General features: G+C 35.6%; 1 protein-coding gene across 6 annotated transcripts in view; it reads right to left on the bottom strand.

Moving 5' to 3' along the window:
- Window positions 1-1,247: 1,247 nt before the first annotated feature.
- LOC130828285 (uncharacterized) overlaps window positions 1,248-22,066 on the bottom strand; it is a 41,346-nt gene continuing 20,527 nt past the window's right edge. For 2 of the 6 annotated variants that reach the window (XM_057694176.1, XM_057694178.1), the window contains 17 exons: window positions 21,471-21,575; window positions 20,765-20,838; window positions 19,719-19,794; window positions 16,007-16,207; window positions 15,188-15,259; window positions 14,210-14,281; window positions 14,006-14,070; window positions 13,709-13,811; window positions 13,493-13,624; window positions 8,901-9,044; window positions 7,549-7,656; window positions 7,421-7,471; window positions 7,159-7,236; window positions 6,961-7,074; window positions 5,839-6,035; window positions 3,264-3,333; window positions 1,248-1,788 (listed from right to left, as the gene is read on the bottom strand). In XM_057694176.1, coding sequence (XP_057550159.1) covers window positions 1,600-1,788; window positions 3,264-3,333; window positions 5,839-6,035; window positions 6,961-7,074; window positions 7,159-7,236; window positions 7,421-7,471; window positions 7,549-7,656; window positions 8,901-9,044; window positions 13,493-13,624; window positions 13,709-13,811; window positions 14,006-14,070; window positions 14,210-14,281; window positions 15,188-15,259; window positions 16,007-16,207; window positions 19,719-19,794; window positions 20,765-20,838; window positions 21,471-21,575 — 1,851 coding nt within the window. In that variant the 3' untranslated portion in view covers window positions 1,248-1,599. Of the gene's footprint in view, window positions 1,789-3,263; window positions 3,334-5,838; window positions 6,036-6,960; window positions 7,075-7,158; window positions 7,237-7,420; window positions 7,472-7,548; window positions 7,657-8,900; window positions 9,045-13,492; window positions 13,625-13,708; window positions 13,812-14,005; window positions 14,071-14,209; window positions 14,282-15,187; window positions 15,260-16,006; window positions 16,208-19,718; window positions 19,795-20,764; window positions 20,839-21,470; window positions 21,576-22,066 lie in introns of those variants that run through there. The other 4 variants (XM_057694177.1, XR_009047355.1, XR_009047357.1 and 1 more) reach the window with 4 other exon arrangements.

Raw genomic sequence — 22,066 nt, 5'->3', positions numbered from 1 at the left:
GAAAAAAGTAGATCATTACCAAAATAAAAAAATAAATTTTTTAAGATAGACTAAAAAACATAGGTTAAATTTCGTGAGAGAGTATTCCATTTTCCACCAACTATTTAAAAGCAAATTTCCCACAACTTTTAATTCTATTTTCTAATACAGTTCTTAAACACTTTAGTAGGGCTGAACACGGTCCGGTCTGGTACGGTTTGACAGAAAAATCAGACCAGACCAGAAATTCCGGTCTGAAAATTTTTCAGACCAGACCAGACCAGTCAAGAGACCAGACCGGACTAGACCAGACCGTTCTAGAGCGGTCTGGTCTGGTCTGGTCTACGGTTTTTTTTTAATTTTTATTGAGTGAGATTCTTCATTCTTTGAATTTAAACAATTTAACATTCAACATATCAAAATTCCAATCAAACCCTAAAATTGATAAATTCCAATCAAATTCCAATCAAACAATTTAACATTACGAGATTCATAAATTCCACCTACAAAACATCTGCTTATTAGCTAGTGCAGCTTATAATAGCCTAATACTTCCTGTTGCATAAACCATAATCCAAAATCAGGAGGCCAACTAAACTAGTTGACAAATGAATAATTTGGAGACGAAATTCAAGGATAGCAATACAACTGAATTGTCACTATCAAGCGCATGCAAAAGGCCTAGAATATAATTGCAGAGAGCAGAGATCGAAATTGCAAAAGGCCTAGAATACATCAAATCAAAATGCGAAATTGCAAGCGAGATCGAAAATGAAATCTTGAAGAACGGAAACTCACATGTGATTCTTTGAAGAGCAGAGAGAAATGAGATAGCGTAGAATATAATTTACGACTCACGATTTTGGAAAAGGAGATGGAGGCAGCCAGCAGCAGGAGTTCACTCACGAGTAGTTGCCCACTTGCCCTAATCCCCTAAAATATGATTTTAATACGGTTTTTCGGTCCGGTTTGGTTTGAAAATTTTAAAACCGGGACCGGACCATAAACCGTTTTAAAAAAAAAACCGGACCAGACCATTTAGACCGTAGACCAGACCAAATATTTAAATTACGGTTTGGTTTACGGTTTAGACCAAACCATGTTCAGCCCTACACTTTAGCATTCTTATACACACTATCTTCACTTCGTTATCTTTTCCTTTTACAGAGTCTAATAGGCTAACAAAAATGTGGTTCTTAGGTCACCAAATCTTGACTTGCCTTATGAAGGGACATTAAGCAAGTAATCGGTCAACGTAAGCCATCGACTGGAAGAAAAGTCAAGATATACTGGTTTCTACAATAACGTGGTTCTTCACATCATGATCATTGATCCAACATATAATTCTCTATATTAGGAGAGAATATGCCTGCATTTGAATCGTTTACATAGAAATGGACTACTCTTACTTCACCCCTACAAAAAACAAATCAAATGGCATTGACAAATCCAATATATAAAAGTGATTCTTCTACCGAAACACTATTCGCAATACTTATCAAATCCTCGAGAATCATCAATAAACTATAAAAGTCGCTACTGATGAAAAAGGTCTGTTCTTCCACCATAAAAATGCTTCGAAAGCCAAAAAAGGCCCTTTCGTAAACTGGGAAGATTGCGTCAAACCACTCGCAAAAAGCCACGAACTTCTATCAGGAAATTTAGAAGATTCTTCCTGAACCTTCTGCAATTAATTCGATCCAATGTCGAAGAAAGCTGATTTGAATTTGTAAGAGAGTGTAATGCATTTGCAAGCCTTGTTTTAAATGTTGGATTTGCTTGTTTCTCTATCAATTCATTACACAACCGCTGAATGAGCAGATAAGTAATCAAGATTGTTAGCGGCTTAGAATAGGAGTACACCCAAAAAAAAAAAAAAAATTCAGAGCAGATTGGCCTTGAGTAGTTGAGTTGGAACAAACAACAGAACATGACTAGTTTTTTGACTACACCGAAAAAAATTAACAGGAGAACGAAGAGCAGAAAGATATTATATGTTGTTCACATCATGAGATATCTTGGCTAAGCTTCCAAATCATTACTTCTATCATAAACGCGATGCTCTCCATTTATACCATCACACACATATATATACTAACATATATTAATGACAGTTTCGTTAGCATTGACAACTTTTTTTTTTGATAGCAACAATACGTGTACCTCAGTAATCCTTGTATCCTTTTTAAACCTCATGTAAATGAATAATCAATCAAATTATCTAAAGTGATTTCAATTGCAAATTTCAATTTATTAGACGAAAATTCTTTTTGATGTTTTTTCAGGGCGTAGGAGAGGGGTATTAAAAGAGACAAAACCATAACACAGCAAGAGCACACAAACAATAAAGGAACTGAAACAGCGTACTCGTACACATAAAATTCAGTAAGTATGTGCTTCATCAACCAGATCACCAAATCCAAGGGTATTTTCTTACCCAAAAATTGGACTAGGTTGGATCTAGAGTTGAAAATTTTTTTAAAACGAAAATAAAGAGTCAACTTTTTCTGGAAAATCAGTTTATTTATTTTTATTTTCATATTTCTGAGTATATGAATTGACTGGATGATCTGAAAGGTTTAATCATTCATTTCCTTTTGGCAATTTTTTATCAATCAAATTTACTCGACAAAAAAATACTATAAATACAACAGTTTGTAACGTTTTATATATAACTTAGAAAACTTTCACATATTCCCTAAATACCAACACATATAACTTAGAAAACTTAGAAAACTTTGTAACGTTTAAATTGTATAACAGTTTGTAACGTTTTATATATAACTTAGAAAACTTTCACATATTCCCTAAATACCAACACATCAACGGCATGCAAACTCGCTGTGGACATTTTAAAATCTCAATGTTTAAATTGTATATGCATGTCTTTTTTAGGCGGGGGGGGGGGGGGGGGGGGTGGGGTTGCGTACAGACAAAGACAGATAAAAAAAGTGATACTGTGAGGTGTCAAGAGAGAGGGCCGGAAGACAATTAAGCAAAAGTTTTTTATATATCGTAGCATTAGCAAATGGAACCAGAACTACTAAGAGATAGTCAATTTGAAAGGGCCCATCATAAAGAGGATGGAACAAAAACTACTAAAATAAGAATTAGCTCCTAGTACAGCTTGCAAAACTTGAACACATTCCCAAAGAATTATGGGGGCATGTGAAGCTCATTCTGGTCTGGTCATCTTCAAACTTAAATATTATAGTGAACTAGGCAGGCCCATATATGCTATATAATTTGAGACAAAGATCCATGTGTACAAGTGAAAAAGTTACCTGATATAGACCTTGCTCACAAAGAATTAATGGAAGGAGAGCATCTGCTGCTGCGCTCACCAAGTCAGTGCTATTTTTTTCAAAAAGAAAAAAGCCATAAGTTTATCAAGTCTGTACAAAACTGAACCATTTCAGAAAGAACAAACTACAGGTACAAAGAAACATTTATATAGTTATACTATAAAGCGCTATTATCATACCAAAGAAAAATTAATTAAAGCCATTCAAATCCTCCTAAATCCATTTGTACTACTTAGTAGTAGCTAAATTCTACAAATTTCAATGTGCGCTGGCAAATCCGTAGCTGGAGGGAGAGAATAAGCTACATAAATGAGATCATTAGTTGAGTTTCCTGATCAACCTACAGTAAGCCATGGTGGTAAGAGATATTTTTTACTTCTTTCCTTGTATGACCTTATCATTACAGGCAACAATAAGAAGTTGATTTCAGATTTCAAGAAGAAAATGATGCAAGAAAATTAAGATGACTGATTTTAGACTTCTCAATTATTTTCTCATAACTAAATCACAATTCAGAGGGAATCTTCATTTGTCAAAAGAATTATGGAGAACGTCTTCTAAAGTTATCACAACACCATTTCAAGGAAATGAAAAGTTGAGCAAGGATGATGGGCATGAGAAAAATGATCACGAAAGCATGATTGGTATCATACTTTTATCTTACTACAAAAAAAAGCTTGATATTATGTTTGTATCGAGTTAACTATCAAGATTCATGTAAAGTCCTAGCCAACTTAATTCAACAACATGCAAAGAGATTCCAAGATATGTGAAGGGAACATCAAGCTATGATATTCAGTTAAAAAATCATGACTATTAATCCAAGAATTAGTGATTGGGCACAGTCTGTTGAAGAAAACCTCAGACAATGCTTTTACGCTAGAACTGGAGTATCTTCCTTGTCATCTCAGAAATAAGATACAAATGGCCCAATCTACACCACAAGCAAAATATATTTCACCTTGTGATGATGTAAATCAAGCGATAAGGATAAGAAAGATAATGTCAGATATTGGTGAAGCTCAAGGAGGAGCTACTATTATCTATTGCGATAAAATGATAGCAATTTTAAGAATGAAGTCAAGCTGGTCAAGAGTGATGGAGAAAAGCTGGTCAAGATTGATGGAGAAGATCAGTTGGATGATATATTCACCAAACCCTTTCCAAAAGGTAGGTTTGAAAAGCTCTGAGGCTTACTTGGAATGAAGACCAAAAGTCTCGAGGAGTGTTACCTAATGAGACTTTCAATATAGTATGAGACTCTTGATATGCTATTGTTGATAAAGAAAAAGTATAATATAGATTCATAAAAGAGCATGAAGCATAGTGTAAAAATGCAGTAACGGTTGCGATCGCGGTAACGGAACGCTGATGCAGTTACGGGTGTGATGCGACTATCATATTGTGTAAATATCGGTCGAAACTATAAGATATCCCTTAATGCGGCCCAAAACGCGTTTTTTTTACACCTTTACAACGGGAGGAATATTGGTTCGTTTGTTTTTAAAACCTTTACGACGCGGCCAATGCGAAGCGATGCGGTCATGTTTTTATTCTATGACATGAAGAGATAGATTCATAAGAGTTATTGAGTGTAGATGAAATGGCATAGGTTGTGAGTCTTGTGACTTTTCAATGATCACAAACATTAGTAGGCATCTTTCAACCCCTATGCAAAGGGATCTTGTATATTCATCATTTCAATTTTCAAGCAACAATGACAATCATTCTATTACTTCAACCTTCTCATATTACAAACTCTCCCTAGTCTCTACTTTGCATTTTTGTTAACACTATTTTAAAAGCACAATCACTAGCAGTAACCATTTCAGATACACAAAGCCAGCATCTAGAGATTTGGCTCCTTCCATAAGTTGTCATCACACTTATAAAGCCACAATGGGAGAAAGCTTGACAGTCGCAGAAAAGAAATATATATATATATATATATATATATATATATATATATATATATAGGGTCAAGTTCCAGTGAGAACCAAACTTATATGAGAACCAATCTCTTTGACAAAAATGTGTTACTTTTTCACAGAAAATGTGTTACTTTTGGACAAAAAAATGCTACTTTTGATTTAAAAAGAATCTGGTACTTTGTAGTAAAAAAGTGTTACTTTCAGAAAAAAAATATAAATACAAAGTAACACGTTTTTTGCGAAAAGTAACATCTTTTTATGTTAAAAGTAACACCTAATTGCGAGTTTTTTTCAGATTGTTTTTCTTAAAGTAACACTTTTTGCTTGAAAGTATTATTTTTTTTCCAAAAAAAAGTAGCACTTTTTTGCCTAAAGTAAACTCCTTTATAATGAAAAAGTAACACTTTTTTGTCAAGCAGATTGGTTCTCACGTTCTCATATAAGGATAGTTCTCACTTGAACTTCTTCCTCTCTCTCTCTATATATATATGGGATTTCATATTTTATTTTTGACTTCACCATAGCCTCAGGAATCTCGAATCAATTTCAGATGTACGTACACATTTCCATGATAAAATATTCAATTTACAATTTACCTATCAGTAGTGCAGACAAAGATATACCTGTAATCATCAAACAAAAGTAAATGCAGCAAGGAAGGAAGAAAGCGACTCAAAATTCCTTCTTGAAAACTACCCCCTGGACCCTTGACACAACTAGCATGAGAGCCTAAACCCACATTGCCGGTGGTAGTTTCCTTAAAATGATATGAAGCGAGAGCCTTCAGAGATATCAAACACTTGTCAACAACTTCTGAATCCTGCAGCATAATTAAGGCAGAAAATGAAATACATGCATCAATGCCTGATCTATAAATTTGAGAACATAAATTAAGAACAAAGATAGTGGTTCATGGCAGCTCTACTTACATCCAATGGATATCTGAGACACTCATAACTTAGTGGACCACATGTGTATAAGCCTAATCACCCAAAACTACGTGGACCAGATGTGGATAAGCCTTAATGACTAATGAATTTTGGTTTTTTTTCCAAGTTGTATATGAGATTATGAATCGCATGTACAACTTTTATCCAGTTAATCACCTGGTTGATTATGTATATCAATCCCAAGTCCTAAGCTTTTTATTATCATGAGAGTTACTGCCAATTACTGCCTGTAATAAGTTATAAATTTTGAAAAGATTTCAGAGCACTTACAGACTACAGTGCATTAAAACTTGTCCTGTTTGGAATACTCATTGGTTTTTATTTTAAGTGGTCATTGTAAAACATTTTACCAAATCTGCTTCACCTTAAATAAACGTGAAGTTCCAAAAACAGCACCTTGATTAAATAAACACGAAAGTTCCAAAAACAGCACCTTGATAAATTTAGTTTTCAACAGAAATTCATATATACCCATATTTGATATGATATTTATTTTGAATTATTTGATAATAGAAGTTGTAAGCGTTGATTTTTCATTTAGGAAATTCAAATCTGGATGAGCATCATGCCTGAGTCCATGGTCTGAAGATTCTTTTAATCCTTTTACACGCAAATAGTGGAGTGAGGCCATTGCTTTCTTAAAACATAGACATCGATAAAAGAATAAATTCCCTAAGAACCTACATGTCATCCTCTCCTATCCCCAAGCAAAACAGCTTACTAGTTCATAAACATATTTCCCTAACAAGGTACACTGCTATTAATACCTAGAAATGAATGGTAACAAAAACTTACTTGATGACGTAAGCCAAAGTCCAAGGTTCCAATTATATGGGTGAAAGCTTCTTCATTTAGTTGGCCAACCATCTCTGGGTAAACCTCCAACATGTGTGATATCAAAGAGAAGTACTGCACATCGGATCAATTAAAAGTCAAATTCCATAAAGTAAATCTGAAGCTTGCATACTCATGGGATGGGAGGATAGAACTTACGTCATCACAAAGTTTAGGGTATTTTAAAAGGTCAACGGATATCAAAGGTGTAATAATGTGGAGACCAACATAAACAACCTGCATTTCCCATAGACAGAAAAGCCCTTAGCATCAATCTCATACGAGTAGCCAAAGGCCACATTAGCCCATTTGCGTCACTAAGCTCATCAACTATATATAGTATCTAGTGCTATATGCAGTTGGTATTTGTTTAAATCAAGATGTATGGAATAATTACTGAAATAAAGTGGAGGTGGATTACCTGAGAAATACTTAAACCCTCTGACTCGTTAGAGCTAACAGAAAAGTCAATCTGTAAATTATCAAGAGCCTCAATATAACATGCATTTATGATAATTATATTCATTACGAAATATGAAAGCAGACTACCATATCTTTCATGCAGAGGCTTGCAAGAAGTTGAATCAAAGCACGGAGATCCTTGTATTTCTCAGTCTTTGCTTCATTGGTTAACGTGCTGGAACGACTTATAGAAATCTACATAGTAGGAAGCGAGAATATTTGTATCAACCAAGAAAACAAAAAAGTTTTATACAGTGAGTAAATGCCATATCATCATTAAACTTTTATTTTATCATAGAGATGAAAAGGTCATGGGAATAGGATTTTGTGGATAGAAGTTGGATCATGGTAGTGCATCTAAATTCTAAACATAAGAAACACGCAAGATAGTAGGCTTCTACATTATGGTTCAACATTGCACAGGAAACGCTATCAAGAAAGCCATCATTTGGATAGGAAATCCTGCAACAAAGAACACATTGTACTAAAAGAGAACAAAACAAGAACACTGACATTAGATTTCAAGGCGCCATCCACAAGTTTTTAAATGCCTTGGCAGATCATTCAGAAGAATGGAAATATTGACCAAGATGTGATTCACAAGTTAACACTTATTTGATGGTTGTCCAACATTAGGGTTAAAAGAAATCTTAAAAAATGGCTATGCTACCTGCAAATCTCTATATGGGTGTCAGTGTTGGATCTGCGAAAGAATTGTATTGAAAAGATGGATGTGTGGCAGCATTTTAAGGGATAGAGTTCAAAATGAGATATTCAGCGGAAGATTAGAGTTGCCAACATAGCAGATAAAATAAAGGAAACAAGCTGTGTCATATTAACATGTTCAGCATCAACCACAAGATACAACAAAATATCTCATTAGGGAAGGTAGAGAGGACAAATCTGGGATATAAAAAAGGATCAAGGGAGTCCTAAGATGACTTGGGCAGAGGGGACTAAAAAAGATAGAAAGAAATGGATTGATAAAAGCATCTAGCAATATTCACAAATGAATGACAGAGCAAGATCTTTGTGAATGACCACCAAAGATAGATGTCTTGATGCAGCCAAACCCACCTAAAAGGATTGAAACTTCTAAATATTGTTGGTTGGAACAATGCATATGGACGGGACTTCGTGCCAATCCCAAAATGCTTGTCCAACTTCTGCAAACCAAGCTTATGTATCTACTCCATCCGTCCCATTGAAATTTCTAGATTTACCCAAAATGGATGTCCCAAACATTGGTACATTTCTATTTTGTGTAAAGACCCCACCACCTTCATCAAATCACATCTACACATTGTCTTTTTTCTAATCTCATCCACTGTCTTATTCTTTCAACCCAACCAAATAAAATTAATTTTGTACAACATCTTAAATATAGCAATTTCTATCAACTATATTGTTTAGAACAAACAGAAGTTCCGGAAATTCACCTTGCCAATGTTATGGGAAGAGTACATCTGAAGGAGACGCATCGAGAAGTTGATAAGATTTGCAGTTTCATGAGCCTCCAGGTAACTAATTTGTCCATTTACCCAATGGACAACAAATTTCAGCAGCAAATAGACAACTGCAGGCTAAAAGATATGCTATCATCAGCACAGCTATAAAGCATATTAACCAAATAAAATACAAGAACACGAAAACCAATAAATGATCTGTGATCTATCACCTAAAAAAGTAGAATCGGTCTCCTAATACCCATACCAAATGTATATGCATTATGCCTATTCACAACATGCTATTACTCTAATACCATTCCACCTAGGGGGGGTTTGAGGGAGTCACATGTACGCGCCTTATCCTTGTAATAACATAGAGGTTGATTCCAATTGATCTTTGATAACAAATATCATTTGCAACTTCACATAAATAAGAAGTGCACATGATTTAATGGGTCATTTTACTAAGTGCCTAATTGCCTACCTAAGATGCCAAATAACAAGAGTCCAAAAAATGCTTTCCTAATTGCACTAATTTTACTTGTGTCATTCATAGTTCTCATAAGCATAACCTACGATTCCAGATTAGGGTAAGACTACGTGTCTCAGTCATATATCAAACATGAGGGTATTATTTGTATTTTAGTATTAGTTAGTTATAGTGTATGTTAGTATAAATAAGGAAAAGTGAAAAGGGAAAGGGGAAAGATATTAGAATATTTTGTAAACACTTTTGGTTGAGTTCTAAACTCATTTTTAAGGAGAGTGCAAGCCCCTCAAAAGCTTGTATCACTATCATCCCACTAATACAGCAACAACATTGATGCTTTCTATATTGTCATGGATCATCGATGGACCGTTCCAGTTCATTACAATCTCTCTTTCCAATACAACATTTTCCAATACAAATTTTGGATGAGTAGATTACAACAATTTATTTATTACCATAGTGTCATAAAATAAGTTATCACAATTTTTTTATAAAACATAACAGATTATTTATTATGAAATTTAGTATTAAGAGGAAGTAATACTTGTTGGAAGTAGAAATGACAATCAAAATTTCAAAAGAAAGCCCAGAGTCCCTAAACAGCTATAACAAATAACTAGATATGTCTAAGTGTAGCCAAAAGGGAGATGGTAGTGTGGCACGTTAACAAAGCAAGTCAACTCACATTTTGTAGCAGTGTCCGTGTTGTGTCAACATTGGTATGGCAACAATTTTCAGACTAAAAATAACTTAAAAATTTATTACAAACATCGAATGCAAAAGAAGTGGTGGTGGTAGAATGAAGAAGTGCAAAAGAAGATAAAGGACAAAAACAGGAGATTCAAGGAGCTTATGGCTTGCATAGAGGAAGAGGATAGGATACATAAGAAGGAGAGGTATAAAGAAGCAAAACGGACGGCAAAGAAGCAGTACCGGAGGCAAAAGATCGCGCGTTTGAAGCCTTTTATCAAAAGCTTGATACCAAAGAGGGGGAGAAGTATATTTTTAACTTGGCAAAAGCAAGATCTAGGCAGAAGGACTTAGGGACAGCGAAGTTCATTAAGGTTGAAGGTGGACGAGTACTCCTTAGACAAGAGGACATCAAAATGAGATGGCATTAATATTTTTCCCAACTGCTCAATGAGACTAGGGGTCTAAAGGAGGAAATTCGACAAACTTCAGACATCAAAAGAACACAAGATCATGGGTCGATTATTGATATCACCACGACGGAAGTAGGAGAAGCTCTCAAAAAAATGGGGGGATCAAAGGCAGTTAGACCTGATAACATTCCGATTGAGGTGTGGAGGGGTTTAGGAGAGGAGGAAATTCATTGGCTTACTAACCTCTTTAATGTCATCTTGAGGTCTAGTAAGATGCCAGAAGAATGGAGGGTTAGCACACTTATCCCACTGTTTAAAAACAAGGGTGATGCATAAGTATGCGGAAACTATAGAGGGATCAAACTTCTAAGCCACACTATGAACTGCGGGAAAGAGTGATTGAGAAAAGAATTAGACAAGAGACGGTAATTAGAGAGAACCAATTCGGATTCATGCCGGGAAGATCAACCACCGAGGCAATTCATCTTTTGAGGAGACTGATGGAAAAGTATAGGGAGCGAAAGAACGGATTTGCATCTAGTTTTCATTGACCTGGAGAAAGCGTATGATAGCATACCACAAAGCATCGTTTGGGATAGCCTCAAGAATAGAGGTATTTCGCGAAAGTACATTAAGGTAATACAGAACATGTATGACAGAGTGTCGATTAACATACATACACCGGTGTGTATGACAGAGTCTTTCCCAATAAAAGTGGGACTACATCAGGGATCAGCACTAAGTCCTTTCATTTTTACGGTCATTATGGAAGAAATTTCTAAATCCATCTGGGAGACCATACCATGGTGCATGCTTTTCCGTGACGATATAGTTTTGGTCGCAGAAACCAAGGAGGATGCTAATAGTAAATTGGAAGAGTGGAGGGAAGCCTTGGAGGGTAAGGGGTTGCGCATAGGCCATACTAAGACAGAATACTTGCGATGTAATTTCAGTGGGACAGAATCGATAGGGGAGCCAGAGGTGACCATAGGGGGAGAAGTTGTTGCATGTACGTCTAAGTTCAAAAATTTGGAATCGGTGATTCATAGTAATTGGGAGATTGATGGAGACCTTACTAATCGTATACAAGCGGGTTGGCTTAAGTGGCGAGCAGCAACTGAGGTGCTTTTTGATAAAAAGTTCCCGAGGAGATTAAAAGGTAAATTTTACCGCGTTGCAATTAGGCCGACGTTGTATACGTTGTATGGGACAGAATGTTGGCCCGTAAAGAAGGTTTTCAAACAGAGGATGGAAGTAACAGAAATGCGTATGTTGAGGTGGGTGTGTGGTAATACTATGATGGATAGGATAAGAACCAGGAGTTCAGGGAGAACTTAGGGGTTGCACCTTTCTCCGCAAAGATGCAGGAGAACATGTTGAGATGGTTTGGGCATATGTAGAGAAAGACCCATGACGCCCCAGTAAGAAGGATCGAATGCATCATACTGGAGGGCAAGAGAAGTCGAGGAAGACCTAGGAGAACGTGGGAGGAATAGATTAAAAGTGACTTGCATGAACTTTACCTCTCCAAGAACCGTAGGAATAAGAGCAGTTGGCGGCGCCTTATCCACTTCTTAGATTACTAAACCCGTCCCTTTACCCATCGTTCGCTATTGTTCATTGTCTTTAATTATCGCTCTTTACCTCCTTCTTTACTTTTATCTTTATTTTTAGTTATTTGTACGTATTCTATTTATTCTATTTGTAAGTTGCAGATTTCTCTCTCTTTGAAGACCTTTCTCGAGCCCAGGGACTCTTTGACCTCATCTATAAGTATGAGCTGCCGTCTTTCTTCCCTCCTCAGACCCTGACCATAGTTTTCTATGAGCGGGATACACTGATATGATGATGATGATGATGATCGAATGCCATAGATATATACTCATGTCTAGCTTCCTAATTTACCAAGGCCTTTTTTCTTTAGTACTTCAACAAACAAGACAATCTAAATCCTCTATGAATCAATACTTCAACTTCCAGTTAGCACACGTACAGTGTCTCTCATTTTTCAGCATATGGTTTTAACTTTTATATTCTAAAAGTCCTTTTATGCAGGCCATGTAGATAAATTAAAATTAGCCATACCTCAACTAATCAGATTTGATGAGAACTACTTTACTGGTTATCAAATGCATATATTTAGTTTTCAAAACAAAAATATATAAAACAAACTATTGATTAATAAGAGTTTGTGTTGGAAGTTCACGAAAAAAATAGTGCAATCAATTAATCTGGGAAATTTTGAAGACAAAACTGGTACATTGGTACGTGATACACAGTTAGTAATTGTGAAACAGATGCAAGTCTTTTCAAACTGGACCAGAACATCACAAAGCAAGTCACGGAAATGGAGAAAAGGTTTCATATTTAATTAGATGATACAAATCAAGCCAGTAAGGTGGAGAAAGCGTCAAATACGGGACCGGATGTTTGCAAAGCAAGACAGTGAGGTGGGGAAAAGGTTTTTCGAAGCAAGTTTTCTGAAGTTGAGATGGTGGTTCATTCATTATGAGGAGATTAATGATTCCAAGACGAGGGCACATTGTGCTTAGTTCATTAGGGAACTTTTTATTAGCACTGCAACAGTTTTATGGTAATTGTCCTAATTTTCCATATTCGACAACTACTAAAATATACACGACATGATATACGGCAACATAAAACACCTCCCTCGATCATAAATCAAATTCAAATTGACTGTTGACATGGAAGTTAAGAGTGCCTTTGTAGCTAGGACATATTTCTGTAACTGAAGGGGTGTATTTCAGAACACAAAACTCTAATGCCTGCAAAAGAATGTAAACTGTTTTTTTGAATCATTTGGTACATCGGAATGCTTATGAATTAAGGCTTTGGCATTGTTGCACCGTGTTGACATCAGAAGGGAAATGGAGTTATTCGTTTGGCAAGATGGGCTAATATTTTAGTCACCCTTAACCAGGAATAAAAAGCTTGAATTACAGAATACTGGATCACAGTGATTATATTACCTCATTCTTGTAAACTTCAAGAAAGGTTATTATAGGATTCATCACAGAAATTCCCATCTCATAAATTGCCTTTTGTGTCCGAGGTTCAGAAGCACTAGCAGCTCCTCGTAATCGCTCCAACAAGCAACTCACCTATCAATTGTTTTTTTTAAAAAACTTAAAATCAAAGTTTTAAAAAGAAAAGGATCACTTTCTCATAGCTTGTTTGTCACTTACCACCATGATAATCTCTGGATGCTGAGAGACATTCTTGAGGTTTTGTTTGCCTGATAAATCCAGAAGATAAGCAGACATATGATTTAAGAGATCCCTAACATACCTTCAAGACATATACAACGTTATTAGCATATTTTCAATCAATAATCCAACCAGGTATAAATTAATAAGAGTCTTATGAATGAGGGCATGAATTTTTGTCCTTAACCCTCCATTGTATATTGGGGACACAGTGGCACCAGCTGGGTGTCTTTCTGAATCATATCCATATTGTAAAAATTACTGAAAGATTCTTACTGATTTGATGTACCAGAACTTCTCAATCCAGAAGCCGAAAGCACAAGGGTTCGCGCAAGAGACCGCTGCCCATATTAAGTGGACAATAACATTATTATTATTATTATTATTATTATTATTATTATTATTATTATTATTATTATTATTGTTATCCAACGATCAGATTATAAAACCCCATTAATTGTCAAAGTATAAAGTAATTACTTGGTGTGGAGCACTCAGTGAGAACAGAGTTCTGTCATTAGCAAAAGATTTTGCTAACTCACTCCAGGAATCCTGCAACAGATAAAACTACGGCTTAGATCCAGCTCTGTGTATTCTAGGCAAGGCATACAAAGCTACAGACTAAAGAGAACAACAGGAAAGCAATACATCACAAACCACTGCATGCACTAACCAGGTACATTACTATAAAAATTTGAGACCATAACAGTTATCATATCACAAGTGCCTGATAAGTGGTAATACAGCAGTACAAAATAGCACCAGCACAATTGTAAATATGAAATTTAAATGCCCCTGGATCATTTGGATTCGCCAAACTCATATCTTGGTCAATGCCAATTATGCCAGAGACTAGGGATGGGCATACTTGGATCTGAGTAGGGTTTGGCGCCCATTCCCAGCAGCTGGACCAGGATCCATAGGGTCTGAAAAATTAGGACCCTAACCCGAATCCATAGGGTCTAGTGTGTCTAAGGTCTAATCTGGGTCCAAAGTTATTTTTCATTTTTATACAGAAAATAAAATCAAATATAAAATCATAAAGGTACATTCAATTAAAATTTATCTGAATACTTATTATTAATGATACTTGTCTAATGTTGATACAATAATCGAATCCATTAAGTGTTTCAACTTTCAAATGACAAACAATGTCATATTCGTCAAATCTTTCAACCATATTCATAAATCATATTTACAAAAAATATTCAAGGTAGACGCCATCCTACGTTCAAATTACAAAAAAAGTTACAAAATACACAACCAACAATATGCAATGAGTTATACGAGTAGTGTCCAACAATAGGATCAAGCAATCAAGTTATGTGAGCAATAAACAATAAATTATATTATTCTATTTTTGATTTAGGATCGAAGTGTCAAATCTGGGTCTAGGCAGAGAAACAAACATAAAAAAGGTGTCAAAGGGTACAAAAGTGAATGTAGCATACTACTTACCAAAGAAACAAGATGGGCACTGATCTCCTGCCGTCCAACTAGTCCACGGAATAGATGACGACAAGTAAGCTCCTGAGAACAAAAATGACATCTAATATGACAAGATGACTCATAGCTATGAATAATAATGATATCAAGTCCAACACTTGAAATATTAAGAAGTTTGATTTTGTGTATCTTATTTAATTCAGGAAAGCCATTCAGGTGACATGGACTCTTTGTAAGGATAATTGAATGCTCCTCCCCCAAGGGGGGCAAGGAAGAAATAAAGGAGAAAAGGATATAATGATAACAAACAATGAGTGACAGAAGTTTGAACTAAAGTGCTAGTAAATTATCTACATTTTGGCAATAGGCTTCACTAGCGGCATGGCTATTGATTTTCCTTTTGTAGATACGGAAGTCAGAAGAAGAAGAAAATTCAATATTTATCTTCCTTGCATGTTCATAAATCGAACAGGATTTGCCGATATATTACACAATTCTCAATGGAAATCAATTCAAAGGGCTAACACGTTAAGACAGGTGAATAACCCGAAATATAAGTAGTACATGTTTCAAATAAAATCAACTAAATCCAGTGTTACATCCCCCTGCTAATTGTGGATCGAAACAACCAAAGTTAGGCCAATTTGAGCTAATTTTGATGCATTGAGATTTTATATACTGAAATAGACTATCTTAGTTTTTTAACACAATCAAATATAATTGTTCAGGGACACATATGAGTAAAATTTACAGTGCGTAGGTTATCTTGATTAACAATGAGCGAATTGTAGCTAAAATAATTGTTTGCCAAGCAATGGCTTCCATTTATACCTGCAAATATTTCTCTCCAGGATATGAAATCAATGTAATCATTGATATTCGAACAATGAGATCAAGGACATATTTTCCTTTACTAAGTTCTCCGAAATAGTCAAGTACTATCTTTTTGGAAGGAAACTGCTGCTCTGGAACAGTACTATCAAGTGGCATCAAATATGTGCGAGACCATCGAGCAAGAAACCATATGATTGCCTGAAAACTATTCTTGTTAGGGCTCACATAAATACTGAGATAAACAGAAAGAGAGGTCCTCATCAATTTAGAAATGAGCTTATAGATATGACAATTATGATAGAAAGTTGGCAGAATTTATCATGCATTAAAAAAAACTACAACCAAGAAAGTTGATCTCTCGAGCGAAAGTATTGAAGGGGAGCAAAGAAGAAGGATATCAAGCTAAAAAAGAGTTGGCAATGTTCGATCAAAGAAAATTTATATGATGTGCACTGCATTAAAAAATTATAAAATAAAATATATACCAAAATATAAGAATTTAAGTTGTTCAAGTCTCCAGGGCTTGAAGCTGTAACTCTCAAGGTCTAAATACAAGGACTTTTACTAGGCTATTTTGCATGAACATCCCTGTTAGCAAATGTTATATAAACACGAGCTGACAAGTTTACTTAAAAGATTACATAAGAAAGAATATTCCTATTTTTTGATTGGGGATAAAGTTAGAGAATCCCTACACACACGGGGGGAGGAAAGGTGAAAATGGCAGACTTCTGTAAAAACATAATGACATAAATCAACAAAGGATGCAGGCAAAACGGCAAACTTCTGAAAGAGATAGAAAGTTCAAAACAAAAATCAAACATGATTGCCAAATTAAATCAAATATATTATTTTATCCTATGATCCCATTGATAATCAAAGTTAAAAATGGCCCATATACCACGAATTGCTCATCTATATGAAAATTACGCTCAACGTCTCACCACCCAGCCTCACACTCCCAGTCTCCCACTGAAATTGCACCACTCAATCTTTTTGTTATTTCAACAATCTATAACAGATCAGCCTGAGATAATAACCAAAACTGACTTTATTAATAAATACAAGAACGATACTATGGGACGTTCGAGTCTCCCAAACACTCCTAAGTGTTTCCTCTTCTCTCTCTAGATATTTCCTCCCCCAAAACATCCCATACTCCCCTCTATTTATGAGATATGGGGAAATACAAACAAGAATAAAAGCCAATAAAAGACTACTAACATAACAACCTAAAAATACTGAAGACCAAATGAATATGCCATGTATGACACAATCAAACAGAAGAAATGGGGTTAGGTAGAAAAGAGGATGGAAGGAATGTGATCCCAATCCCATTTTTCTTTTTATGGAGCTAGGGAAATCTTATTGGGACTACTATTATATATCGAAAGCCATTTAATTTCAGTGAAGGGAGCTGGGAGGGAGTATAAATGCTTTACACTTTTAAACATAACATGACAAAAAGAAGTCAACTCTAGTGGAAACCAAAAATGTCTAGGGTGCAAGGAAGCTTCCACACCCGAAGCTGAAATAACATGCTTACCACAACAAAGCTAGGAAGCTTAGACTCGAATATATCAAGAACTCAAGGACAAGTGTCCGATATTAAGATATGGACTCGGGGACATGAAAATTCGAAAAATTTACAAGACTAGTGTGATACCCAGGTTTGAGATTAAAAAAGGATTGATAAACATCCTTTATTAAAAAGGTGCATCTTCTTTTCAAGGGAGCCTATTTGCTAAGAACTCCACAATTAAGCGTGCTCGGTGGGAGCAATCTTAGAATGGTGACCTCCAAGGAAGTTTTCTTGGTGCACACGAGTGAGGCCAAAGTGCGCTAAAACGACTTGTGTTGGTCTGTGGGGCTAGTCTACGACCTCCATGGGTAATCACTAGTGGTCCGATGGAGCCAGGTGTTACAACTGAAATATTTATATTTGATTTTATTGGAAGAGAAAATTCTGAGCAAGAAAACCAAAAAAGGAAGAAAAGTCGTTAATTAAAATAGTGGAATTTTTTGGCAAAGTAAAAAAGAAGAGCATTAATCAAAGAATTTAAAACTGAAAAGAGAGAAGGGATAGTTTTCACTGACTGAATTAGTCCATCACATGGGTCTCAATTAAAGCTAAAGGGAAAAATGGGGAAATATCCAAAAGATCTAATGTAATTCATAGAATAAAGGGTGGGTGGAGAATATGGCGAATGGCTCCAAGGATATTATGTAATCAAGGTGTACCCTAAAGCTAACGGGAAAGTTTTATCAAACCACCATTTGACAAACGCCACTACATGGATCTGAATGTTGGGCTTTTAGAAATGATCATAGTGGAACGATAAGAGTAGCAAAATTGTGACCCAATGAAGATATAAATAAGGGTTTCGGAGTCACAATTGAAAAGATGAAAGAGAATTTTTAAACTGGTTTAGGCATGTGCAAAGACAATGTATTGGTGAACCGACAAGAAAGATAGAAAATTGGAATACAAAAAACTTAAATAGAGGGTGAGATGACCAAAGATGACCTGAAGGACATGAAGAATGCGGACTCACAGGTTGGCAAATAGAAAATTGAACGAAATGATCTATTAGTTCATATAGCTAACCCCAATCTTTTGAAATTAAGGCTTCAGAGTTGTTGTATTATGGATATGATCAAACAAAAAATGACCAAATCATTCCTATACAAACTCTTTTATCCAAAGACAATCCATCCAACAGTGATCAAGCCAACCGAGACAAATTCCACACAACTTTACAATACACAAATGACACTTCTATTTGTTTCCATCTACCTTCGCATGCTCTGAGCGAGAGTCACATTCTACTTATATGAACACCAAGGAGAATGGTACAAAGTCAGCTCTAATTGTGCCAATATTTGCCTAAATGGAACTTGAAATTTACCCACCTTGAGGACAAGGTGGATCTTTGGGCAATCCATATTGTCATGCATAGAAAAATACACAAGGGCACATGAGACATAGTAGAAACCTTTGGAAAAACCTAAAAAATCATACAAAATATTTCACTATGCTATTAGTTTGTTAAGGCAATGTTAGTTTGTTATTTCTTGCAAAGAAAGACATCCTCTTATTTGTATATATAATGAAGGGGAGAGGAGAAGGATTATGATTGTATAAAGAGAAAAGTGTTCATACACACTAAGGGAGAGTAAAGTTCACTAGAATAGCTCACTTTCTGGGTACTTTGCCCACTTATGTGATACAGCACCATCAATATCCTAACCTATATTCTACTGATATCCTTTTATTCATCTTCTATATGGCTGCCATTACATTACCATGTTCACAGTCTGACGCAATTCCCCTAAAATCACCCATCTTCAACCATTTACCACCACAGAAAGAAAACAGTTGAGTACAGGACCAGGGGCATAGTTAAAATTATAACGGGATGCGTGTTTGGATCGCGACCCCATGTAGCTTTGCACATGGTCCAATTGCATGGCACCAATACGGCGAGAATAAATGGAGGGTCCAAATTTCAAATCACCAAATTTTCAAAAACACTATTGCCGAGGACATCATGCATTCTTAGCACCCAAAGTTCCCCAATCTGTAAGCTAGTATACATTGTCACAGCTCACCAGGTTATGATAGCCTCAATAAAGAAAAGGAAACACAGTAGTCCAGTAAGGATGAGATAATAATGCACAAATGTGAAGTTCATCGTCTAGGCTGTACCTCCATAAGACGAGGACTAAAAGTGGATGCTCTGATTTCCGGATCCACACTCTGCTCAGCAAAATGTAAGATGGAACTGCATCAAACAACAGACCAACGGGATACATGACATACGCATGACGATTAAAATCATTGTTAAGAAAACATGACAACATTTGCCACATTGAAGTTAAACAGGACTAAACGGCTAAGTAACGAAAGGAGATCCAAATTAACTCAGCAGGTATAACCCTCTATGTGTGACAGATAAATATGAGTCAAGGACTTAGGAGAGCAGTGTTCCAACTTTTCATGTTCCCATTATAATAACATGCATAGTGCAAGCTTTTCTATTTTTAGAACCATTCTGTAGTTTGATTTTATCAAACCACCACTTTCAGCTTCCCCCCATATGCCTCTGTGATTGACGCCAGTTATCCAACATGAATAGCTGATTTAAACAGTTCCCTACATCATTTTAGCAATAAGTGCCCTTCATTTCTTGCACCCTACATCCCAACCCCAGGCTGTCTACCTAGAACTGCTTAGTCAGCATCTCAGCGATGACCAAAGAAAAAATTATATCAAAAGTTGGAACAGACACAGATTTTATTCTTCATCCTCGATTGAACTATTCTTAGCCAAACTGATAACTATTTATATTGGTTGAATTATCTACGATTCACTGAGAAAAGAAAGGTAATACAAGAAGCCGGAAGGTTTGCTTCTACCACATTAGCAGCTACTTAGTTTACAGAAGCGTGAGGCACACCAAGGCACAAGGGCAGCACCTCGCCTGGATAAGCCGAAGCAGATTTATCAAATTTGATTCAGAAAAGACTAGTTTTTGTAAGAATGGTTACCTATGCCAACCAATCTTTTATATTCTTTTAAGGCTATCTTCACCAACCCCTCAATCAAACATCTCATTCGAGTATAAAACATCTGATTCGAATAAATGTCATTTTCCCGTTTCCAATCTTCATTATAAACAAAAGGATTTTTACTTTTTTATAAAAAAAAGCACATAATGCACACTGGACCCTGAGAAAGCTGCAACGATTTACCTGGAAAGTATAACTACTGGATGTTTGTCACCTTCTCTGTAATCCGAAAAGTGCATTTGTATAGCGTCTGGAACCTAAGAACAACAAATCAACATTATGAGGGAGAAGATGGACCAGAAACGTGCTACAAATACATTTAATGCATTAGCAATTACCAGTTCATTACAGATATGTAATTATATAGGTTATTATTGCTAGCATTCATTAATCATTAGGAGTACTTTTCAAAAGTACAGACTTGCTAGTTGCTAGCATTTACTTTTCTTCTTTCTGATACGAAATATGTGTATATGGAGGAACATTCAAACAACATTTTCTTAGCACCCTATATATTTTTTCACTTATTTCACGTAATTCCACCCATTCTCATTTCTATTTTATAATATATTATTTTTTTGAAAAAATATTAAAATATTGCACCCGATTGTTTCCAAGTCACTCTACATATGTCACGCATTTCCATTCCATGTTCCCGTTCCAAAACGAATTACGTAACAGGTAACAATGCTTGCAGAATATTAATATAATTATTTAATATTTCATATGAATAGAAAGATTATTTGTATATGGTTGCCAAGATAACAGAGATACCATAGAGATTGTTTTTGAGAAACACTATGTATAACATAGAGAAGACCAAACACAAGAACAGTGTGTACAATTTTCCAAATGAAAAATCAGTTATAGTAAAATAACAGGAACATACCAAAGGCAACTCCCCTTCTCCCTCATCAGCAAGAACATGTCCAGTTATTAGTAAAAGTGCATGAATTTCTTCTAATATTGTAGTTGGATCTGAATTGCCTCTGATCTGAAAAAAAGCAAAAACAAACCTTTCAAGTAAGAGAAATGGGTAATGCTACAATGCCCAGAATTAATTGGTACACTTCTAGAATAAGACACTAATACATCCCAAATACATACTGCAGAGGTATTTATTCAGAAGGATGAAGTCTAAACTTTGACCTTGTCTTCAAAGAGAAACACAAGGCTCATAAAATCGACGATGACTTTATTTACTTATTTTAGTTGGTTATACCAATCCCATTAAATAACAGAAAACTAAAGACTCTAGTGCAGATTAAGCTGAAAGAGCTCCTAAAATCATGAATATTTGATAGCAAAAGAGGGAGTTACAGTGGGTTCATAGTGCAAAATAAAGATCACATCACTGCATCATGGCCACATTGTATAATTTGAGCTTAAGGCTGGTGTGCTGGACAACCGCAGAACCATCCAAATTAACCGCAAAAGTATTTCAGTGACCACAGAGAAAATTTGCATTATGATTGTGTGGTGAGT

Source organism: Amaranthus tricolor, chromosome 12 (assembly GCF_026212465.1).
Source record: "Amaranthus tricolor cultivar Red isolate AtriRed21 chromosome 12, ASM2621246v1, whole genome shotgun sequence".
NCBI classification, from domain to species: domain Eukaryota; kingdom Viridiplantae; phylum Streptophyta; class Magnoliopsida; order Caryophyllales; family Amaranthaceae; genus Amaranthus; species Amaranthus tricolor.
This window is presented reverse-complemented; position numbering and strand designations above follow the sequence as displayed.